Below are 16,702 nucleotides of genomic sequence, written 5' to 3'. Positions count from 1 at the left end.
AGATGAGATTAAAAAGAAATCTGGGAGTAAGTTTCCTTTTTTCTAAAAAAAAAAAAAAAAAAAAAAAAAAGGAAAAAGAAACCCCAAGGGTGCTGGGTGTCAGAACCGCCACAGGGCAGCGTGCCCTTCTCGGGCTCAGCTCTGAGGACTGCCCCTGATCTGCAGTGTCGCTGAGTTACATTTCATTTCTTACTCTGGCCTTCTTAACTGAAAAACAGACAGCAATTTCCCCTTTAACTCTTTCTAGCTGAATATTTTCAGTTATAATGTTGGAAGAGGGTCTGTCCTAATGTCCAACCTGACACACAACCCTGACAATGAATTTCAAATGGTTACACGAGGAGCATTCACCGCAGAACAATTTAGTCAGATGGATAACAAGAACCACGCACACCTCACCAGGAGACCGTGCAAACCGTGTCAGCACCACACGCCCACTCTCAATTTTTGTTCATCTCTTCGAAGGTGTGTTTTGAATAAAAATGAAACTGGGGTTGCTGCCCTCTATCTAACCTGCTCTCCCTACCTGTTGAAGCGTTTCAGCATGATCGCATTTTCGGTGCACAAGTCGTCCGCGGGTAGGGAGCTGGCCTGCCAGCGAAGACGCTCATCAGCATTGGAAAGGTACTCCGTCCTTGCAATATCTGTGCGGAACTGAGAGAGTAGGGCAGTTGGCTGTCCTGTCACGGTGTCTGCTCAGGACAAGTTTACCCAACACCAATTTGGCTCACATGTTTTTCAACTCCCTATGGACCGTTACCTGGATATTGGCCTGCTGTAAGTGATGGGACCAGGTGGTAAACAAGTTTTGCCGCATCTGCTGGTCAAAATAACCCGCATAAGCAATAAACGCAGCTGACAAGAGACAGTCACCAGCAATGGTAGACATCTGGTTTTTGAAAGTTTCACTTGTTTTTTCCCATCGCTCGCGTTCCGCAGACAAACTCTTCAGAAGAGCAGTGCTCCGGTTTACCTAAAAGGAAGACCCAACAGGAGTTATACAGAAAAGTGCAAATTTGTCCCGCCACATTAGGTGCAGGGTTTTGGGCGGGCTAAAAATAGAAACCCGCTCAAGCTGTCCCCAAGGAGATGGGGCCCAGATCATCCACAGTCAAAAACGACAGTCTTAAAACGTCATCAGCGGGAGAGAGTGCGCAGATTAAGTGTCAGCCTTGTGTGTGAGCAGAGATGGGGCAGGAAGAAGGAAGAGGTGGGAGGGACAGCTGTTGAGGGTTGGCCTGGAGGGAGAGGGACTGAGGGCAGGGATTAGAGTATTCTGAGGGTTGATGAGGAGTGCAGGCATGCGCAATGGGGCGGCGGTGGAGACCCTGACAAAGACGTCCTCACTTTAGACTGCTCAGTTGGTCCCTATCTACACGTATGCAGGACAGCGTCCTCAGGACCTTAGGATATCACAGAGCTAATTCACTGCGACGGCCGTGATACATGCAGCACATGCTAACGTGTGAACCCTGCTTCTACCAAACGGGGCAGCGAGCACAGCATGTGAACTTCGGGGAGTCGGCGGCGAGCCCCAAAGCCCCAAGACGCACTTACTTTTGCCTCGACGGCGGCCAGGTCAGCCTTGATGGCCTGGGCCTCCGAGATGAGCACGGCGTACTCCTCCTTGTAGCGGGCGATGCTGGCCTCCAGGTCTCGGATCATCTGCTCCACTTCGTTGGCCTTCTGCTGGTTGTCCTTGGCGTCGTCCTCCAGCTTCTGCAGCTCATTGCGCAGAGGCTCCACCCGCTTCAACATGTCTGCGTAGTTGAGCTGAGCAGGGTGAATGGTAACTGTTATTCAATGACCAGACAGACAGTGTCGCCCGCAGGAGTCCCCGGCCTGCGCGTTACCTGTGCGATCGCCCATTTCACCATGGGGCCGCAGGCTAGGGAGGCCCGGTTCACAATTTCATAATTGTAGCTTGGGTTGGACATGTAGTTTTTCTTCATCTTCTCCCTTATGGCATCACTGCAAAAGAGGGGTGCATTTCTAAGCACATGTAGGGCAACAGTAAGGGATGTTTTTAGGAAATTGAAATGGAAAGCCCAGTTCCACCTGTTGGCCCAGTGACCACGGAGGACGAGCCAGAATAACTCTTGTTCTAGGTGACAGTGGACACTGTTTCTGAGGACTCTGACCATCAGGCCTCTTGCCCCCTCCCCCAACGGGAGACAGACTAGGGCTGGCTCTGAGGCAGCAGGCGGGTGGCCCCTGCTCTGACCACAGCAAGGATTCGGCTCGCAGGGTTACGTTAAGGGATCAGAAAACTACAGTGAGGAGGAACGTGGGGAAGACATCTGACTATATCGCAATGGCCTGGGAAGGCATTTGTGTGACGAATGTAACTGACGCTGCCTCCTGGCATCTGACAGCTCACACAACAAGGCCAGGAAAAAAGAAAAAAACCACCGGACACCCGAACAGTCCTTCTGCTTCGCGGCAAGTCACCTGATCTCCTCCGCGGAGAAGTTCACGATGGTGGGGATGAAGTTCTCTCTCATGATGACGGAGCGTATCTGCTTCCAGTCGGTCGTACTCTCCCCCAGCAGCAAACAGATGGACTCGAGAGCCAGCTTCACGGCGGCAGGAGGGTTGGCCATGGACCGGACCTCTACTAGGTGCTGCTTCTTTATCGACTTCACAGCTGAGCGCAGAGACGTGTGAGAGGGTGGAGTGGGAGAAAGAAAGCGGGGCAGTGAGAGGGACCAAAGCATGGCCAGACACTCGGACTCCAGTTAGGAAAGCGACAGCTGCTCAGAAGGTTCAAGCAAATGTCAGGGTTCCTGTCTGAAAATCCTCTGGAATAGCTTAAGGAGCCGACCTTTCTTGCTGTACTAAGGCCAAACTGCAACATTCTGTAAAAAGCAGGATGTGACCTTTGAAAATGTCTCACAAGTTCTCATTCTCATGCCTTTACCTCCAGAAAGGTTAAAAAAAGGTTTTTTAAATGTAATGACGACACAGCTATGAGTTAAGCATTGTATTTGAATTGTGTGAAATTGCATTTCACACAATTCAAACAAAGACACTTTCGATCTGCCACTGTTTAGAAGTTGCCTGACTGGCTGCGTGAAGATGTGGAATTTAACAGTTCTTACAAAATGGCCAGTGCCTTCCACAAGCTGAAATGTAGTTTTGCAGCCTGAACTTTTATGAAAACACTTTTAAGGAATTACTCAGCAGGTGAGAACTAAATAAAATTCTCCTGTAAACCCTACTCTGAATGAAAATCTATAATTTGGATGGTACTTTTAATTCATCTTGTGGTACAACATGAAAACTACGCATAATTAATTAGGTTATTTGAAACAGTTAAATGCTAATGGGCAGGAAGGGAGCACAGGCTACTTTTAATTACTGTGCAAGTTGCCAATAAAAATAGGGTGACAGGTGCCCTACTTCTTTCCACGGCACTTCCCACACACATGCAGTGTGACTGTCATCAATCCTTAAATCAGTAATCACTAGGCATGACGGGAACCTCTCAGAAATGACTACGGGATGACAGCACTGCATACTTCACAGTATTTCTTGGTGACATTCAAGTCAGGGGTTTATAAACAGAATGTTTAATTGTCACCAGATAGAAAATAACGTATCAACATAAAGCTTCCTGTGTCCCTTTTTTCGCCCCAGTCAAAGCAGACTAGCTGTATAGGACCGCTGCTCTTAAGAGCTGCAGACAGCCCTAAGTATGTAGAAGCAGCCTTTGGACGTCAGCAGGGAGGCTTTTACAGGCGCACACGCCTGGAACCTGACGGAAGCCCTGTTCACTCCCCTGCACTCTCCAGCTGCAAGAAGAAAGCATCCTTTCTAGGAAGCAGACCTCCGCCAGGACGTACGTACCATTCTGGGCCTCGATGACAGCTGGCTCCACCTTGTCCAGGTCTTCTTTGACGCTCATTTGCTTGTCTGCAATCACCTCCTGCTGCTTGTGCAGCTGTTCCTGAATGTCTTGGCTCATGACCTAGAAAGGAAGGATGGCTCAGCTCTGGGTAAGCATGGGTTAATCTGCCGAGTGAACCCTAGAACGACACCCCTAGCCCTGCCCTGATTGCCCCCCAGCCCACACAGGCTGCACTTCCTGAAAGAGAAGCAGCACCTTTTTCTTTTCGGCCTCTTGCTGGTCCTTCACCATCTTTTTCAGCTTGTCGTTGGCTGCTGCATTCTTTACCTCCAGCTCTTGGCTCTTTATCCTTAAGTCACGACGCAGCTCTTCTACCTAAATAACAGAAGCCACATTAGGCAAACAGAACTTAAGGGACCTCACTGCGCCTGCCCCAGGCCGTGAAGCTGAGGCCTGTGACGTACCTGGTCGACCGTCTCTTTGATCTTCCTGAGCCCCACATTCAAGTGCATCTGCTGCTCCTCCAGCTCGCTGCGCTTCTCGTGGAACAGGTTGGCGTAATGGTTGATGAAGTCCAGGTAGTGTCGAGGTGTGATGGCCATGGTCCTGCCCCCTCGTTTGGCTAGCCGAGCATTAGCCTTCCAGAAAAGGAAGTTAAAGCTTTCACTTTCAGGACATCCTCTGTGATTTGACCTCAAGAAACTCTAATTGTTCTGCCTGCTGGACCTCAGTGTGACGTGGTGGCATGGACCCCGCCCTCAGGAATCCCGCTACTGGAGTTGGGATCTTTAGATCTCAAAAGGCCCTTAAACCTCTAAGCTTTCTCCTCAAATTTCTCTAAGATGAGGAAGGTGATTATGGCAACCTCGGAGGTGTACTTCACAGGAAAAGGCTCCCCAAACTAGTAATTACCACGTAAATGTTAGTCGTGCCTCCTCTACCTACTGCTTCTTTTCAGTAGATACCAAAAGAGACGCACCAGCAAGAGAGGGGCAAAGCGGCACAGGCTCCAAGTCACCAAGTGCTCTGGTCCCCTCTGCCTGAAGGGAGATGTGTGAAGCAGGGCAGTGGGGAATGGGACCACAGGGGAAGCCAGGAGGCCATGCAAGCGGCCGATGGGACACTCACAGGCTCACAGTGGTTTTCACAAAGCTTTCCAGATGGGAGTGGACTGGACTTTTCTAGAGCAAGGGTCAGTGAGCTGTGCAGCCAGTAGGTCAGACTGCTGTTTCCTAGTGCAATGTGGTGGTGGCAGCCACGCCCTCACACGGCTACAGGGGCTTCTGTTCCAATGGCAGAGCCCAGCAGTCGTGCCAGACACCTGTCTGCCCACATAGCCTGAACCATTTACAGAAAAGGGGTGCCGATCCCCTGTAGAGAGGACAGGACAAGGGACACAGTAGCAGTGACAAGAGAAAAGCAGAGAGTGCTTTACAGAGGAAGAAGCAATGGGAGCAGTAAGAGGGCTGCTGACAAGAAGGCTGAGCTGTCCTTGACAGAGGTAAGAACACAGGAGCGAAGCCGATTTCCTACAGGTGATGGCACAGTGTCAAACACGAAGGACCGTAGGCTCTATTTCTGAGTCAGTTTAGTTTTACTTTAGTACAACGGTTACTTTTGCTTTTCCTGATCTCAAAACGGAACCCACCTGGTGAAGAGTCTGATGAACAAACACACAGCTGTTTACGATAGCTTCCCGATGGGATGGCGGCTGTGGTAGTTTGTCATACACGACTGGCATGTAATCAGGCACGATATAATTCGGCTTCTCCAGGTCCATTTTGCTTGTGAATTCCTTGCCAACTTGGTACAGTGCTTCTGTGGACCAGTCTCCAAACCAATTCAACACACACCTGAAAAGATGCGCACATCTCAGAACGGCTACCAAGAGCAGGCTGAGCCCTGGAAGGAAGCCTGCTGCCGGGACCGAGCTGAGCGCAGAGTGGTGTACCTGTTGAAAAGTGCCGGGGAGGTGGCCGCGCGGTCCTTGAGTCCCTCCGAGGATGGGTTCATGGTGAAGACGACGTGGAGGTTGCGGATGACCTGGCTGGTGAACCACTTGTACAGCTCCTCGTGCGAGTCCAGCATCAAGCCCTCCTTCTGGGCGCCCTCTTTACACTGGGTCATCAGGGTGGCGTACTCATCTCCTTCGAAGAGACCGGGCACCTAGGAATAAAACAGCACGCTGCCTGACCGGTCCTTGTCACCCGATGCCACGCAACATGTGACACGACGTAACACATCGCTGACCTACCTCTCCATTGGCCAGAAGCGTATTCATGCGCTCCAGGAATCCAGAATCTAAAACATTGGACTCGTCCATTATAAAGGCGATCTTTTCATTTTTACAGCCGGAGCGTCGCAGCACCGTCCGCAGATCCTCATCAAAGTCCTCTCCCGTGTACTTCCTGTGGACCTGCAGACGCGCGGCGGGTCAGGCCACTCAGGCACGGGGCCACGTGCGCCACCCACAAATGCTCATGGGTTACGAGGCTGCAGCCAGACCCACCTTAATCTGGTACACGCTCAAACCATTCATCCAGGCCACGAAGCGGGACAGGGTGGTTTTCCCCGCACCACTGACACCAATCAGAAGCAAGTGGCCTTGAGGTTGGCGGAATATTCTGAAACATTATCAGGAAGGAGAGATTTTAAGGCTTTCATGCTGCGTCCCCTTTGACACTCTGCCCTGAACTTTTTCAGGATTTAGTCAACAACACTTCTAACGTATTTTAACTTGAATTTGCACATCAGACATTTGATGAACAATTATTACTTGCCAGGCCCCGTGGGATGCAAAGAGCAGTAAGACATGGGCCTGTCCTGCAGACACTCAGATGACACGAGGAGACAGACCCAATTCTAGCAGGAGGCTGAGGGGCTGTAACCATGGTAGGCGTCAGGTGCTAGGAAGAGCTGAAGGAAGCTCTTAGTGGGAAAGTTTAGGACAGTTAAGCTGGACTTAGAAAACAAGAAGAGAGGAGTCGCTTGGCAGAGAAGGCTGACGGGGAGGTAGCGGGAGGTCCGTCGGGAGATGGGCTAGGCCTGGCATGACCGCCCCCGACACCGACCCTAAATCAAGGGCAGCGGAGGCAGGAGGTAAGGCTGTAACAACAAAAAGCCCACCGGTCAATCCTGAGCACGTGGTCCAACACTTCATTAAACAGGACCAGAGGGACGTCCAGCTCTTCCTCGTAGAAGACTTTCAGCCTTGCTTTGACATAATCTCTTAGCTCTTCTTGGTCTACTGGGATGTAATCCTGTAGGAAAAAGGTAAGACCAAGTTACTAAGAAATCATCTTAGTTACTAAACCAAAGCCAGTTATACTTCCATATACTAAGCAGCTATTAAAATGCAACAGAAAACGGTATCATTTACAACAGAGCAAAAAAAAAAAAATAAGTTAACTAGAACTGGATCAAAAAATACGGAAAATCTTTATAGAGAAAACTGAATTTCACTGAACACATCACAGACAACCTAAATAACTGAAGAGATATACAATGAACACGGAGAAAAACACACACTACTGTAGAAACTAACATCGAAAATCAATGTAATCCCACTCAAAATCTCAACGGTGGATGGCAGTGGTTGCTTAGGTGCAACTTGACAAACCAATTCTAAGCTTCATATGGAAGAGGAAAGGGCCCAAATGGTCGAGCTCTCCCTAGAGAACCAGGTGTGAGGACCGATCCTGTCACACAGACTTACGGCTGTAATCGAGGCTATGTGGTTTGCACAGGAAGTGATAGATTGGTAGGACAGAGCTTGGAAATAAACCCACGCCTAGAGAAGGCTAGTATGATAGAGTGACACTTCAGAGTAAAGGGCCATTCAGCAAACAGCACTGGACAATGATGTCCACAGGAAAAAGCTCACTTCATACACAAAATTACTAATAGATTTAAATGATATATCTTCAAGAACAATTGTTTTTCAAAAGACACTATAAAGAGAGTGAAAAGAAAGCCACTGGGAGACGATGTTGCCTATAAATGATGGAAGATTAGTATCTAGAGTCCAGAAATAAATAGAAATGAAAATTGTAGCAACACGGAGGAAACCTGCCTTGCCATTTCCTGGCTACCACGCCTTTGCTTCTGTGGGGCCCTCTGCCTGGCATGCACTTTAGACACTCAGAAGAAGGCCTTCGAACCCTTCAAAACCCAACGCAGGGGTCAGCTCTACCGAGATCTCTCCCCAGACTGAGCCATGTCCATCTGCCTCTCCCCTTGTAGACCCTGAGCTCCTGAAAGGAAGATTTTTACTTCGCCCTGTATCAGGAGTGTACTGCATGAAACGCATAGCAAGACTGTAACTTACTAAAACGTTCCAATCTCTTTTTCAGAGAAAAGGACAACTCACGGCTCTTCTGGAAATGTCACCTTTACTCACAATTACCCTATTTTTAGTGTGGGGGAAATGAAAGCAAAGGAGTGGGGGCCTTCTTTCACTGCAAACCCGCCAGAGCAACCTCGTCTACTGGTGGGAGTGACCAGCACTCGGGCATAAGAAGCACACAGCCAGTCAGCCAGCCAGAGCCCTGGGGCTTTCTACCCCAAATGATCAATGGCTGTAAATATGCAGGCCATCGTCACGCCTACGATCACAGCTAGTTACAGAGCACTTCCAAACAAGGTATTTTGGTTCCAAGAGAACCCTAACTACCGGACAGAAGGCATCTGTGAGTGCAGGGCCGTGTCACCTTTGACAGCCAATTGCTGTAGAGGATGGGCCGGCCCATGGCCTTCTCCTTGTCGATGTTGGGGAAGTGCTTCAGCGCCACCATGTCGATGTTCTCGTCTGTCCAGCGCCGCTCCTCGTCCCCCACAAGCCTGTCGGGAGAAGAGCAGTGGACACCTCTGAGTCCTGGAGGCCATGGTGAGAGAACACCAGGTGTGGTGTGTGCAGCTACTCCAAGAGCTGGAATCGCCTCTACCAGAAATCTTTTCCACGAATGGAAGAACCTAAGACTCTGAACTTAAGATGGCTTAAGCAATACAAAATTTTAACATGAAATATAAAGATCCTCAGAACTATGGCACGACTACCCTTAAAGAAATTCCCCTAAAAAGGTTCAATCACATTGATTTGAAAAATGAAAATTTGCTTCATTTCTAAGCTTGCTTAATATACATGTTCTGAGTATTGGGGCACCAAGGGCACAGAGATCAGGACTGCAGATTGTACAGCTTTGGAGGCAGGGCAGGGAAAGCAGGTAAGACCGACTGTCCCTACAGGGTGGGGGGCCTCTGAGAAGCTGACTACACAGTACACCCAGCAGGCTTCCAGCTGAAGGTCTAGTGAAGGCACCCACGTACTAAAGCCCAGAGAGCTGAGACGCACAACTGCCAGGGCTGCACTGGAATCCAACCAAGTTTGCTCTGGTATTTTGTAGCTAAAACTCTTAAATTAAAACAAAAGCAAAAACGGACAGTGAAGATAGCTCACATAACAACAAAAAGACACTTTTAAAGTGGAGAACCCAAAACGAGAGAGAGAAATAGGGTTTGCAGGACTAGCGGCCCTGCTCTGCCTTGCCTCCCGCATCTCGCAGCCTGGCTCTTTGTAAAGTGGCCTGAACACCAGCGATGGACAAAAAGGCAGTGTTCAGAGACTCCTTGAAGCCTGTATGAGAAAAGCCCCTGGAGACAGGTGACTGGTCCAGAGGGATGACCGCTAATGGCTTATTTCTTAGTTGGAGGGACCACCTACCCTGGGTCCTCCCAGGGGAGTAACTATTAACTAACTGCTACCACGTACCACACCTGAGATGAGCAGTGACCAGAGGAGCTTGTCCTACTGGGACTGTGTCCTGTAGATGGGCCACCTCGGGAAAACTCGCTCTCTCCCGGGAGCAAGGGGACCTGCCCTGCCCTCCCCCACTCCGAGCACCTGGTTCACGGGCAGAAAATTTCCCCAAATGATTTGCAACAGGAAACTGTGGGGTTGCATTAAACAGTAAGTCAGTTGAGGTTTGCTGTTTATTAGTAGTTACAGCAACAAAAATTTAACTTTTTCTCACTAATCTAAACTGAGCCTAAAATTCTGTGAAGGACTACAGTGCTAAACTACATAAAATTAAACATGTAAGAAAAAAGAATGACAAGGCAAGAGCCACGAAAATGAAGAATTTATTCTAAAACAACGATTGTATGGAACTAAAATGAATGCAAGGAAAAAGTTCTGATTGAAACATGTCAACAGTTTTCAAGATTCCTTGAAAGACAAAAAGATTCAGCTTTTTGCTGTGACACGGTGGCTCAAACCACAAACCTGTGATTGGTGCTGATCACTAGTCACTAGCCACTCTTCTGCTTAGGTGCTGGTCACTTAACTAGGAAAAGTCAAAACCTACAAGGCAAGAGCTGCCACCAGGGCTACCAGGTAAAGGAGAAAACCATGTCCCAGAGAGCCAGGTGCGAATTCCGGATGACAGTGAAGACTGAAGGCGAGGAGGATGGGGGTTATGGGACCCGCACCCAGGGAGTCGCTAGAAGGCCTGCAATTCACCAGCAACCTCTGTGCTCTGCCAAGGTTATCACAGGTAACTAGCCACCTCGTGTGAGTGGTGCTCTGCCCAAGGCCACACAGCAGGTAAGCAGCGGTAGGCAGTCACCGTGCACTGTGGCCCCTCACACCAGGGGTGCTTGTGATAGAATCCCAGATACAAGGCTGCCGGCCGCCTCTGCCCCCCATGCCCCTCACAGCCTGGCTCCCGCGTGGGCGGGCCGGCCACACACCCACCCGAACTCAGCGGGTCAGAAGCAGGGGACCTGCGGCCAAGAGGACCCTTGGTTTTACCTGTCTTGGAAGAGACGGAGGGCTTCATGTGCCCAAATCCGAATGAGGCCTTCCACAGGCAGAGTCTCCAGAGGTCTCAGGGCCTCAAAGATGCCGCGCACCCACCTGGTCATTTCACGGGGTGAATAGATATAGTGGGGCTGTGTGTCCTGAGTGAATCTTTCCTGCAGGAGTTGGAAAAACGGAAATTACATGTAAATCTCTTAAGACAGGAAAAGTGATTAAAAGGTAAATGCTGTGTAACATTTTTATATTAAAAATAAAGAATCTAGACTCTGCAATATTTAAGGATGAATTAAATGTTCAAACTTTTAATGTTCAAATTTTGCTCCAGCAAAATTAGATCCAAATTGCTCATTTTATGTTGGAAAAAAAAATGAAACTATAAGAAAATTCTTCTGAAAATATTTTTAAAAATCTACCTCCTGAGTTGAGTCACGGTCTAGGGAGAAAAAAATAATCTAACTCCTAAGTTGAAAGAGAACCTTCTAAGCATGATTTCAAACGCAGAAATAATTAACCCGATGACATAAAAGATTCTGTAGGGAAAAAACCTGCAATTACATAAAATTAAAAGCAAATACTGGAAATGTTTGCAATGTGCTGACAGTGCTCACAAAGCCCAATGAGCCAGATGGAGCATCAGTGGAAAATCCTACAGTTCTCTCATGTGACCCCTTGTTAAAGGGCTAAAGTGAGAAGCCTTCAGAAAGAAATGCAAATGAGAACCACTTCTGTTCACTCAGTGGGCAAAGACCTTTCTAAATACTATTAAAATGTTAACGAAGATACAGGGAAGGAAGCATTGCTGGTGGGAGTGTAAGCGGGTCAACACGTAGTCAGTACAAACACTGCAGGAGAATAATGAGATGCTCACATCTATACTGTTGAAACAAGTGCACGTGTCCTTTTGCAAACTGCACAGTACAGTCCCACTTTCCTACAGGAAATTAGGTTGTGTACATGTGCAGGAATGAGGATGGCAGGAGTAAGCACGGAAATGCTCGCAGTCAAAACACCCGGGCAGGGAATGATTGGAGGGTGGACTTTGGAGACAGGCTCAATGTTTCCACAGAGTTCTTGGATGGCTAGAGGGCAGGGTCGCCTACCTGAGACATGGTGTAGAACTCCACCATGGCAGCGGTCAGTGGCTCGGCATACGTGCGCAGCGACGGAATGAGCCGCAGCATGGCCCGGTTGAAGGTGCCGTAGATCTGTGTCAGGGAGGCGGGCCCCGGATAATCCACATACACCACAGGCACGTGACGCAAGAACCTGTGCCAGGACAGCCGGCTCAGTCCCTCCCGGGAGGAGCAGTGTGTCCGAGCACAGCCCCGTTCTGGGCCTGGACCCGACGCGCTTCCTCACCCACCTCCACAGGCCGCATGTCAGTCACCTGAGGCCACACAGCCTGCCCAGGCCGGGTCTGGCACAAGGGTAGATGCAAAATGCTTGCAAACGATTCAGGCAAGGTGGGGAATAATGCAGGCTTATTTCAGTCTCACAGCGGCCTTGCAGACAGCTCTGGGGGCACTTCACTACTGCCCAAGAAAATACTTTCTTTTCAAGTGTGTTTCCTCGTATTACAGCACAGGGCAAGTAACCCAGGAGGGACGCTATAAGCAGTATTGTTACCTTTTTAGAATTAAACCCAGATTTGTGTCGTGCTGTGTTTAGAGCCAGCCTGGAACTGGTGTGCGAGGCCAGAAAAGACACAGAGCCATGGTACCTGTGAGAGAGGGGCTTTCTCCCAGGATCTGTGGGCGGGTTACAGGCCCCGACAAACTGGATCCTCTCCAGCTTCACCCAGGTTTGATCTGAGGTTCGGTAAAAGCCTCCATGCTCCACCATCTGAGGGAAAGCAGGAGTGTCACACATCAGGAGCAAATGTGAACAAGGAACGTGAGGGGTGAACAAGGGGGCTCAAGGACAAAAACAAACCTGTCTGATGAAAGAGATGACCCTCTGTGTCCCGTACTTATCCATGTCTGGCAAGTTGATTTCATCACAAAATAATACCAGCCACTTGCCAAGTTGAACAGGAGCCAAAACGACCCCGTTAGGTGTGCGCCTGTACTCGCAATAGTGGTCGAACGTCTTCAGGAGGAGCTCTGGAGTCGTAGCGCTTGAGAAGTTCAGACCCACAACCTTGAAAAGGAAGGAACAAATCAGGTAGCACAGGGCTGGCCCCGCATTTGACCACCAGAGCCTGCTGCCCCCCTCCCGGCCCCTTTACCTCCATGTCGGGCAAGGCCCGGAGGGCACTGAAGAGGGTCATGGTCTTGCCGGACCCAGGGGGGCCGCACAAGACCAGCGGCTTGTGCTCGGCCAGCCAGGTGTACAAGAGGGCTTCGTGGCGGACCGTGTCTAAGGTGGGCACGACGACGTCGGGGGCTGCCACCTTGTGCGTCTCCACTTCGATCTGAGGCACCTTGGCTTGCCACGGCGACCACTCCCCACTGATGGACACCTGCACACAGGGACGGGGAGGGGTCACTCGGGGCCCACGTGCCTCCTCACTTTCATACAAATCAGAACTTTCAAGTCAATCTGCACTCCTTGGACTGCATAAAACCAAAAGGATAAACCGCTTTTATGAAACAGAAGGATTACGTCCAAGTCCACAGTGACGTGACTGCAGGCGGAATTACCCCAGAGACCAAGGGAGGAAGGCGGTGCCTCGCGCACTCACTTCATAATCAATGATTGGGATGTTGGGCGCGGCGGGCAGCGGCACGGTCGTGATCCTCCTGATGTACTCGCCCAGCTCCGCTCTCATTTTCAGCCGACTGTCCCCAGACAAGGACCAGAGAATGGCATAGACCAGATACCGCTGTTGAAACAGGAAGTAAGGTCTCATTTTGTAAAGTTGCAACCACAATAAGACAGTCATTTATGGCAGCACTAAGCTTGAGGTTGGCGCCCATGGGTGTTTCTGGATCAGGGCGCCAGGGAACCACTCCCTGCCCTGCGTGAAACCACCCCCTCCCGGGGGTCAACCCCACCTGCACATAGCGCTCCAGCTGCTCCAGCTGCATGGGGAAGTCGGGGTGGTTGGCGTTGTACTGCGCCACGTTGCGGCAGGCCTGGTGTAGCATGGAGAAGAGCGAGCCCAGGCAGCGCAGGCGCGTCAGGTCCATGATGTGCTCCAGCTGGAAGGCGTGCTCCAGCGCCTTGGTGACCAGGCCGTTGGACGTGAAATACGGCTGCATGATGGTCGCCGCATCCCTTTGGATCTACAAGAGTAGTAAACGGTGTTGAACCAGTCCTTTCAAAAAGCCCAGCTATTTTCATCCCTTCTAACTCTAACCTAGGCCTGGGAGCGGATCACATGACCTCTGAAAATTAATTCTGGATTACAAAATGAAGGATGACGCTTCAGTGAACAACCCTCATCCCTTCATCCTGGTGGTTCGCAAAAGCTACATTTCCTGGGGACACTGGACTAACTGCAAGAGTCCTTTGCATTTTCCCGTGCACATCTGCCTGGAGCTGCTGTGACTCCTGGGCTTCCTTAATTAGGAGCTGGCGACCGACCAAGCGCCTAGCTTCAGCAGTGACCGCCCCAGACCCTCGGGACGTCCCTCGCCACCCCCCACCTGCAGCATGGGGGAGGCGGCCTCCTCGCCCTCGTCCTCTTTCCCCTTGCGCAGGCGCTGGGCCTCGTCCTCCCCTTCATCCAGCGGGATGCTGCGCAGCCGGGCCAGGAAGTTGTTGAAGATCATGTCCGTGCTGAGCACGTCCTCGCTGAACCAGACCATGCCGCAGCGTGACACTGTGGCCAGGGTGGCGTATTTCAAGTCCTGCACTTCAAACATTATTCGCACCTCGAGAGAAAACATGAAGCAGATTGCATGATGCAGGGTTGGTAGAAACCTGGATGTTAAAATTCTTTTACCTGCATACACACTGAAAGGGCGAGTTAAATCTAATTTTTCTGTACTTAGTTTAAATGTAAAAATAGCTGCAGTTCACATCGCTACATCCATCAAGCTCTCCCCATAAGAAATTGGGCGCGACGATGTGCATGCTGGGACCAGCAGTGAGACCAGGACCATGGAGCTCCCTTGCAGGGGGGCCAGCAGTAACCACACAGCGCGTGGACCCTGGGCCCATGCTCCCAACTGGAACCCACTCAGTCTTCCTGCCAGGGCCTCGAGGCAGGCCCGCAGTGTTTTCATCTTCCCCATGGGGTGGGTACCTGCCCAGGTCCCACGGCCAGCAGATGGTGGTGCTGAGATTCAAACCACATGCTGAGTCGAGCCTTAACCTCAGGGCTAATGTGCCTTACACCTTGTGTGACAACTGTTCTGACAACAGAATCTACTGGCCGATGGGCTACGAGAAAAGAACCTGACAAGTCAAAGCAAGCTCGCGTCTGAGTGGGTACACATGTGCAGATGGGCACTAAGCATTCAAGGCTTGGTTTTGAAGTGATGACAGCCACCAATGCTGAGCCTTTGTGATAAAGGCTCATGTCACCGGCTGCTTGAGCCAACACCCTGGGAGTCAGGCTCCACCCCCTTCTGGCACACACGCCTCTAGTCCATCAGCGAATTCCACCGCACAAGCTGTAAATCCATTAGCCCATCTCCACACTGTGCCCGGGGCACCACACTGCCTCCTACGGTTCCTTATCCATGCCTGCCCTCTTCAGCTGTCCTCCCAACAGCAGCCAGAGGGGTCTTTGTAAACAAACAGGCTGCATCGCCCAGACCCAGGCTCTCCCATGTCTCCTGACTCACTGTGGGGCAAGCTCCTGTCCTCACATGGACCCCCAGGCCCAACCTGATCGCCCTGTTTCCTCTGTGGTCTCACCCACTTCCCTCCCCCAGCTCACTCCACACCAGCCAACTGCCCCCTTACTGTTGTCGCACTCTGGGCACACCCAGACCACTCCCCCTGAGACCTGCCCTTGGCCTGGATGCCGCAAAGCCCACGGGGCTCACTACCTCACCCCTCAGCCCCAGCCCTCAGTCTCTACTTAAACCACCATCTTCCCAGCAGAGCCTCCGGCCGCCTGTTCTGACAGGGCAACCTTCACTTCTCACCATTCTCTCCTTAGCACCATCACCACTTATGCTTGTCTGTCATCTCAGCTGACTATAAGCTCAGGAGAGTGAAGGTACAGTGGTACCTCGGTTTTCGAACGTAATCTGTTCTGGAAGACCGTTCAAGTTCTGAAACATTCAGAAACAGCCGACAGCGAGGCCTCAGGATCTTGCACTCAGCGGAAGCCGTGTGACATGTTTGACTTCCGAGGGGGCTCGAAAACGGAAGCATTTACTTCTGGGTTTATGGGGTTCGTAAACCGAAATGTTCGTCAACGGAGATGTTCGAAACCCGAGGTACCACTGTATTGCTATTTTGGTTACTGCTGTACCCTTAGAATCTAGAACAGAGGCCGACACATGACAGCACTCCCCAAGCGCTGGATCAAAGAATGATGCAAATCCACGCAGGCCTGCCCACTCTCCCTGCTCTGCTAGAACCCGGACCAAATGCTCGTTCACAGGGGACAGCCCTGAGGCTTCCTCATTCTGCCCCTTCCCAGATGTACAGTAACTACAGAAATCCTAAGTACAACCCCACCTTATAGGGTCGTAGGGAGGCTTAATATTCAACAGTGGAAAGTTATTAATAAAGTCCATGGAAATATCTCTCGCCAGCCACAGGAACAGAAAAACTCTAGAGACTCTGACTGACTGAAAATTAACTACACACCTGCTTGCTACCCTATGGAACCTGGCACCTTGTCTCCAGACTGTAGTCGGCTAGCCCATGAACTTCAAGTTAGAACATTGGGTCCAGGACGCCCAGGAGGGCTACTTACATTGGGAGGGAGGCTGAGGCGCTCTCCGTTTGGCAGAGTTAGCAGCTTGTTGTCATCCAGCACCGAGTTCAAGTTCTCAACCCACTCAGGGTCCACGTCGCCATCAAAGACAATCCACTGGCGCTTCTGCAGTTCGCCTCTCACGTTGTCTATGATCCTGGTGGGAGGGTTTTAAGCAGCTGCTGACTAACTCAAGACGGTTAAGATTTAA

General features: G+C 50.7%; 1 protein-coding gene across 1 annotated transcript in view; it reads right to left on the bottom strand.

Annotated features, from left to right (window-relative positions):
• The window catches only part of DYNC1H1 (dynein cytoplasmic 1 heavy chain 1), a 62,756-nt gene that overhangs the window by 10,036 nt on the left and 36,018 nt on the right, over nucleotides 1-16,702 (bottom strand). The window contains exons 34-56 of the mRNA XM_081047816.1: nucleotides 16,492-16,648; nucleotides 14,258-14,485; nucleotides 13,664-13,894; nucleotides 13,351-13,491; nucleotides 12,895-13,128; nucleotides 12,600-12,806; nucleotides 12,388-12,509; nucleotides 11,768-11,933; nucleotides 10,659-10,822; nucleotides 8,560-8,689; nucleotides 6,977-7,110; nucleotides 6,360-6,474; nucleotides 6,105-6,266; nucleotides 5,802-6,016; nucleotides 5,499-5,703; nucleotides 4,315-4,488; nucleotides 4,106-4,225; nucleotides 3,850-3,970; nucleotides 2,452-2,647; nucleotides 1,854-1,971; nucleotides 1,558-1,773; nucleotides 761-973; nucleotides 527-654 (exon numbers count right to left, since the gene is read on the bottom strand). Coding sequence (XP_080903942.1) covers nucleotides 527-654; nucleotides 761-973; nucleotides 1,558-1,773; nucleotides 1,854-1,971; nucleotides 2,452-2,647; nucleotides 3,850-3,970; nucleotides 4,106-4,225; nucleotides 4,315-4,488; nucleotides 5,499-5,703; nucleotides 5,802-6,016; nucleotides 6,105-6,266; nucleotides 6,360-6,474; nucleotides 6,977-7,110; nucleotides 8,560-8,689; nucleotides 10,659-10,822; nucleotides 11,768-11,933; nucleotides 12,388-12,509; nucleotides 12,600-12,806; nucleotides 12,895-13,128; nucleotides 13,351-13,491; nucleotides 13,664-13,894; nucleotides 14,258-14,485; nucleotides 16,492-16,648 — 3,897 coding nt within the window. The remainder of the gene's footprint in view (nucleotides 1-526; nucleotides 655-760; nucleotides 974-1,557; nucleotides 1,774-1,853; nucleotides 1,972-2,451; nucleotides 2,648-3,849; nucleotides 3,971-4,105; nucleotides 4,226-4,314; nucleotides 4,489-5,498; nucleotides 5,704-5,801; nucleotides 6,017-6,104; nucleotides 6,267-6,359; nucleotides 6,475-6,976; nucleotides 7,111-8,559; nucleotides 8,690-10,658; nucleotides 10,823-11,767; nucleotides 11,934-12,387; nucleotides 12,510-12,599; nucleotides 12,807-12,894; nucleotides 13,129-13,350; nucleotides 13,492-13,663; nucleotides 13,895-14,257; nucleotides 14,486-16,491; nucleotides 16,649-16,702) is intronic.

Source organism: Rhinolophus hipposideros, assembly GCF_964194185.1.
Source record: "Rhinolophus hipposideros genome assembly, chromosome: 5".
In the NCBI taxonomy this organism is placed as follows: Eukaryota; Metazoa; Chordata; class Mammalia; order Chiroptera; family Rhinolophidae; genus Rhinolophus; species Rhinolophus hipposideros.
Note: the sequence above shows the minus strand (reverse complement) of the source record. Positions and strands in the feature narration are given on the sequence as shown.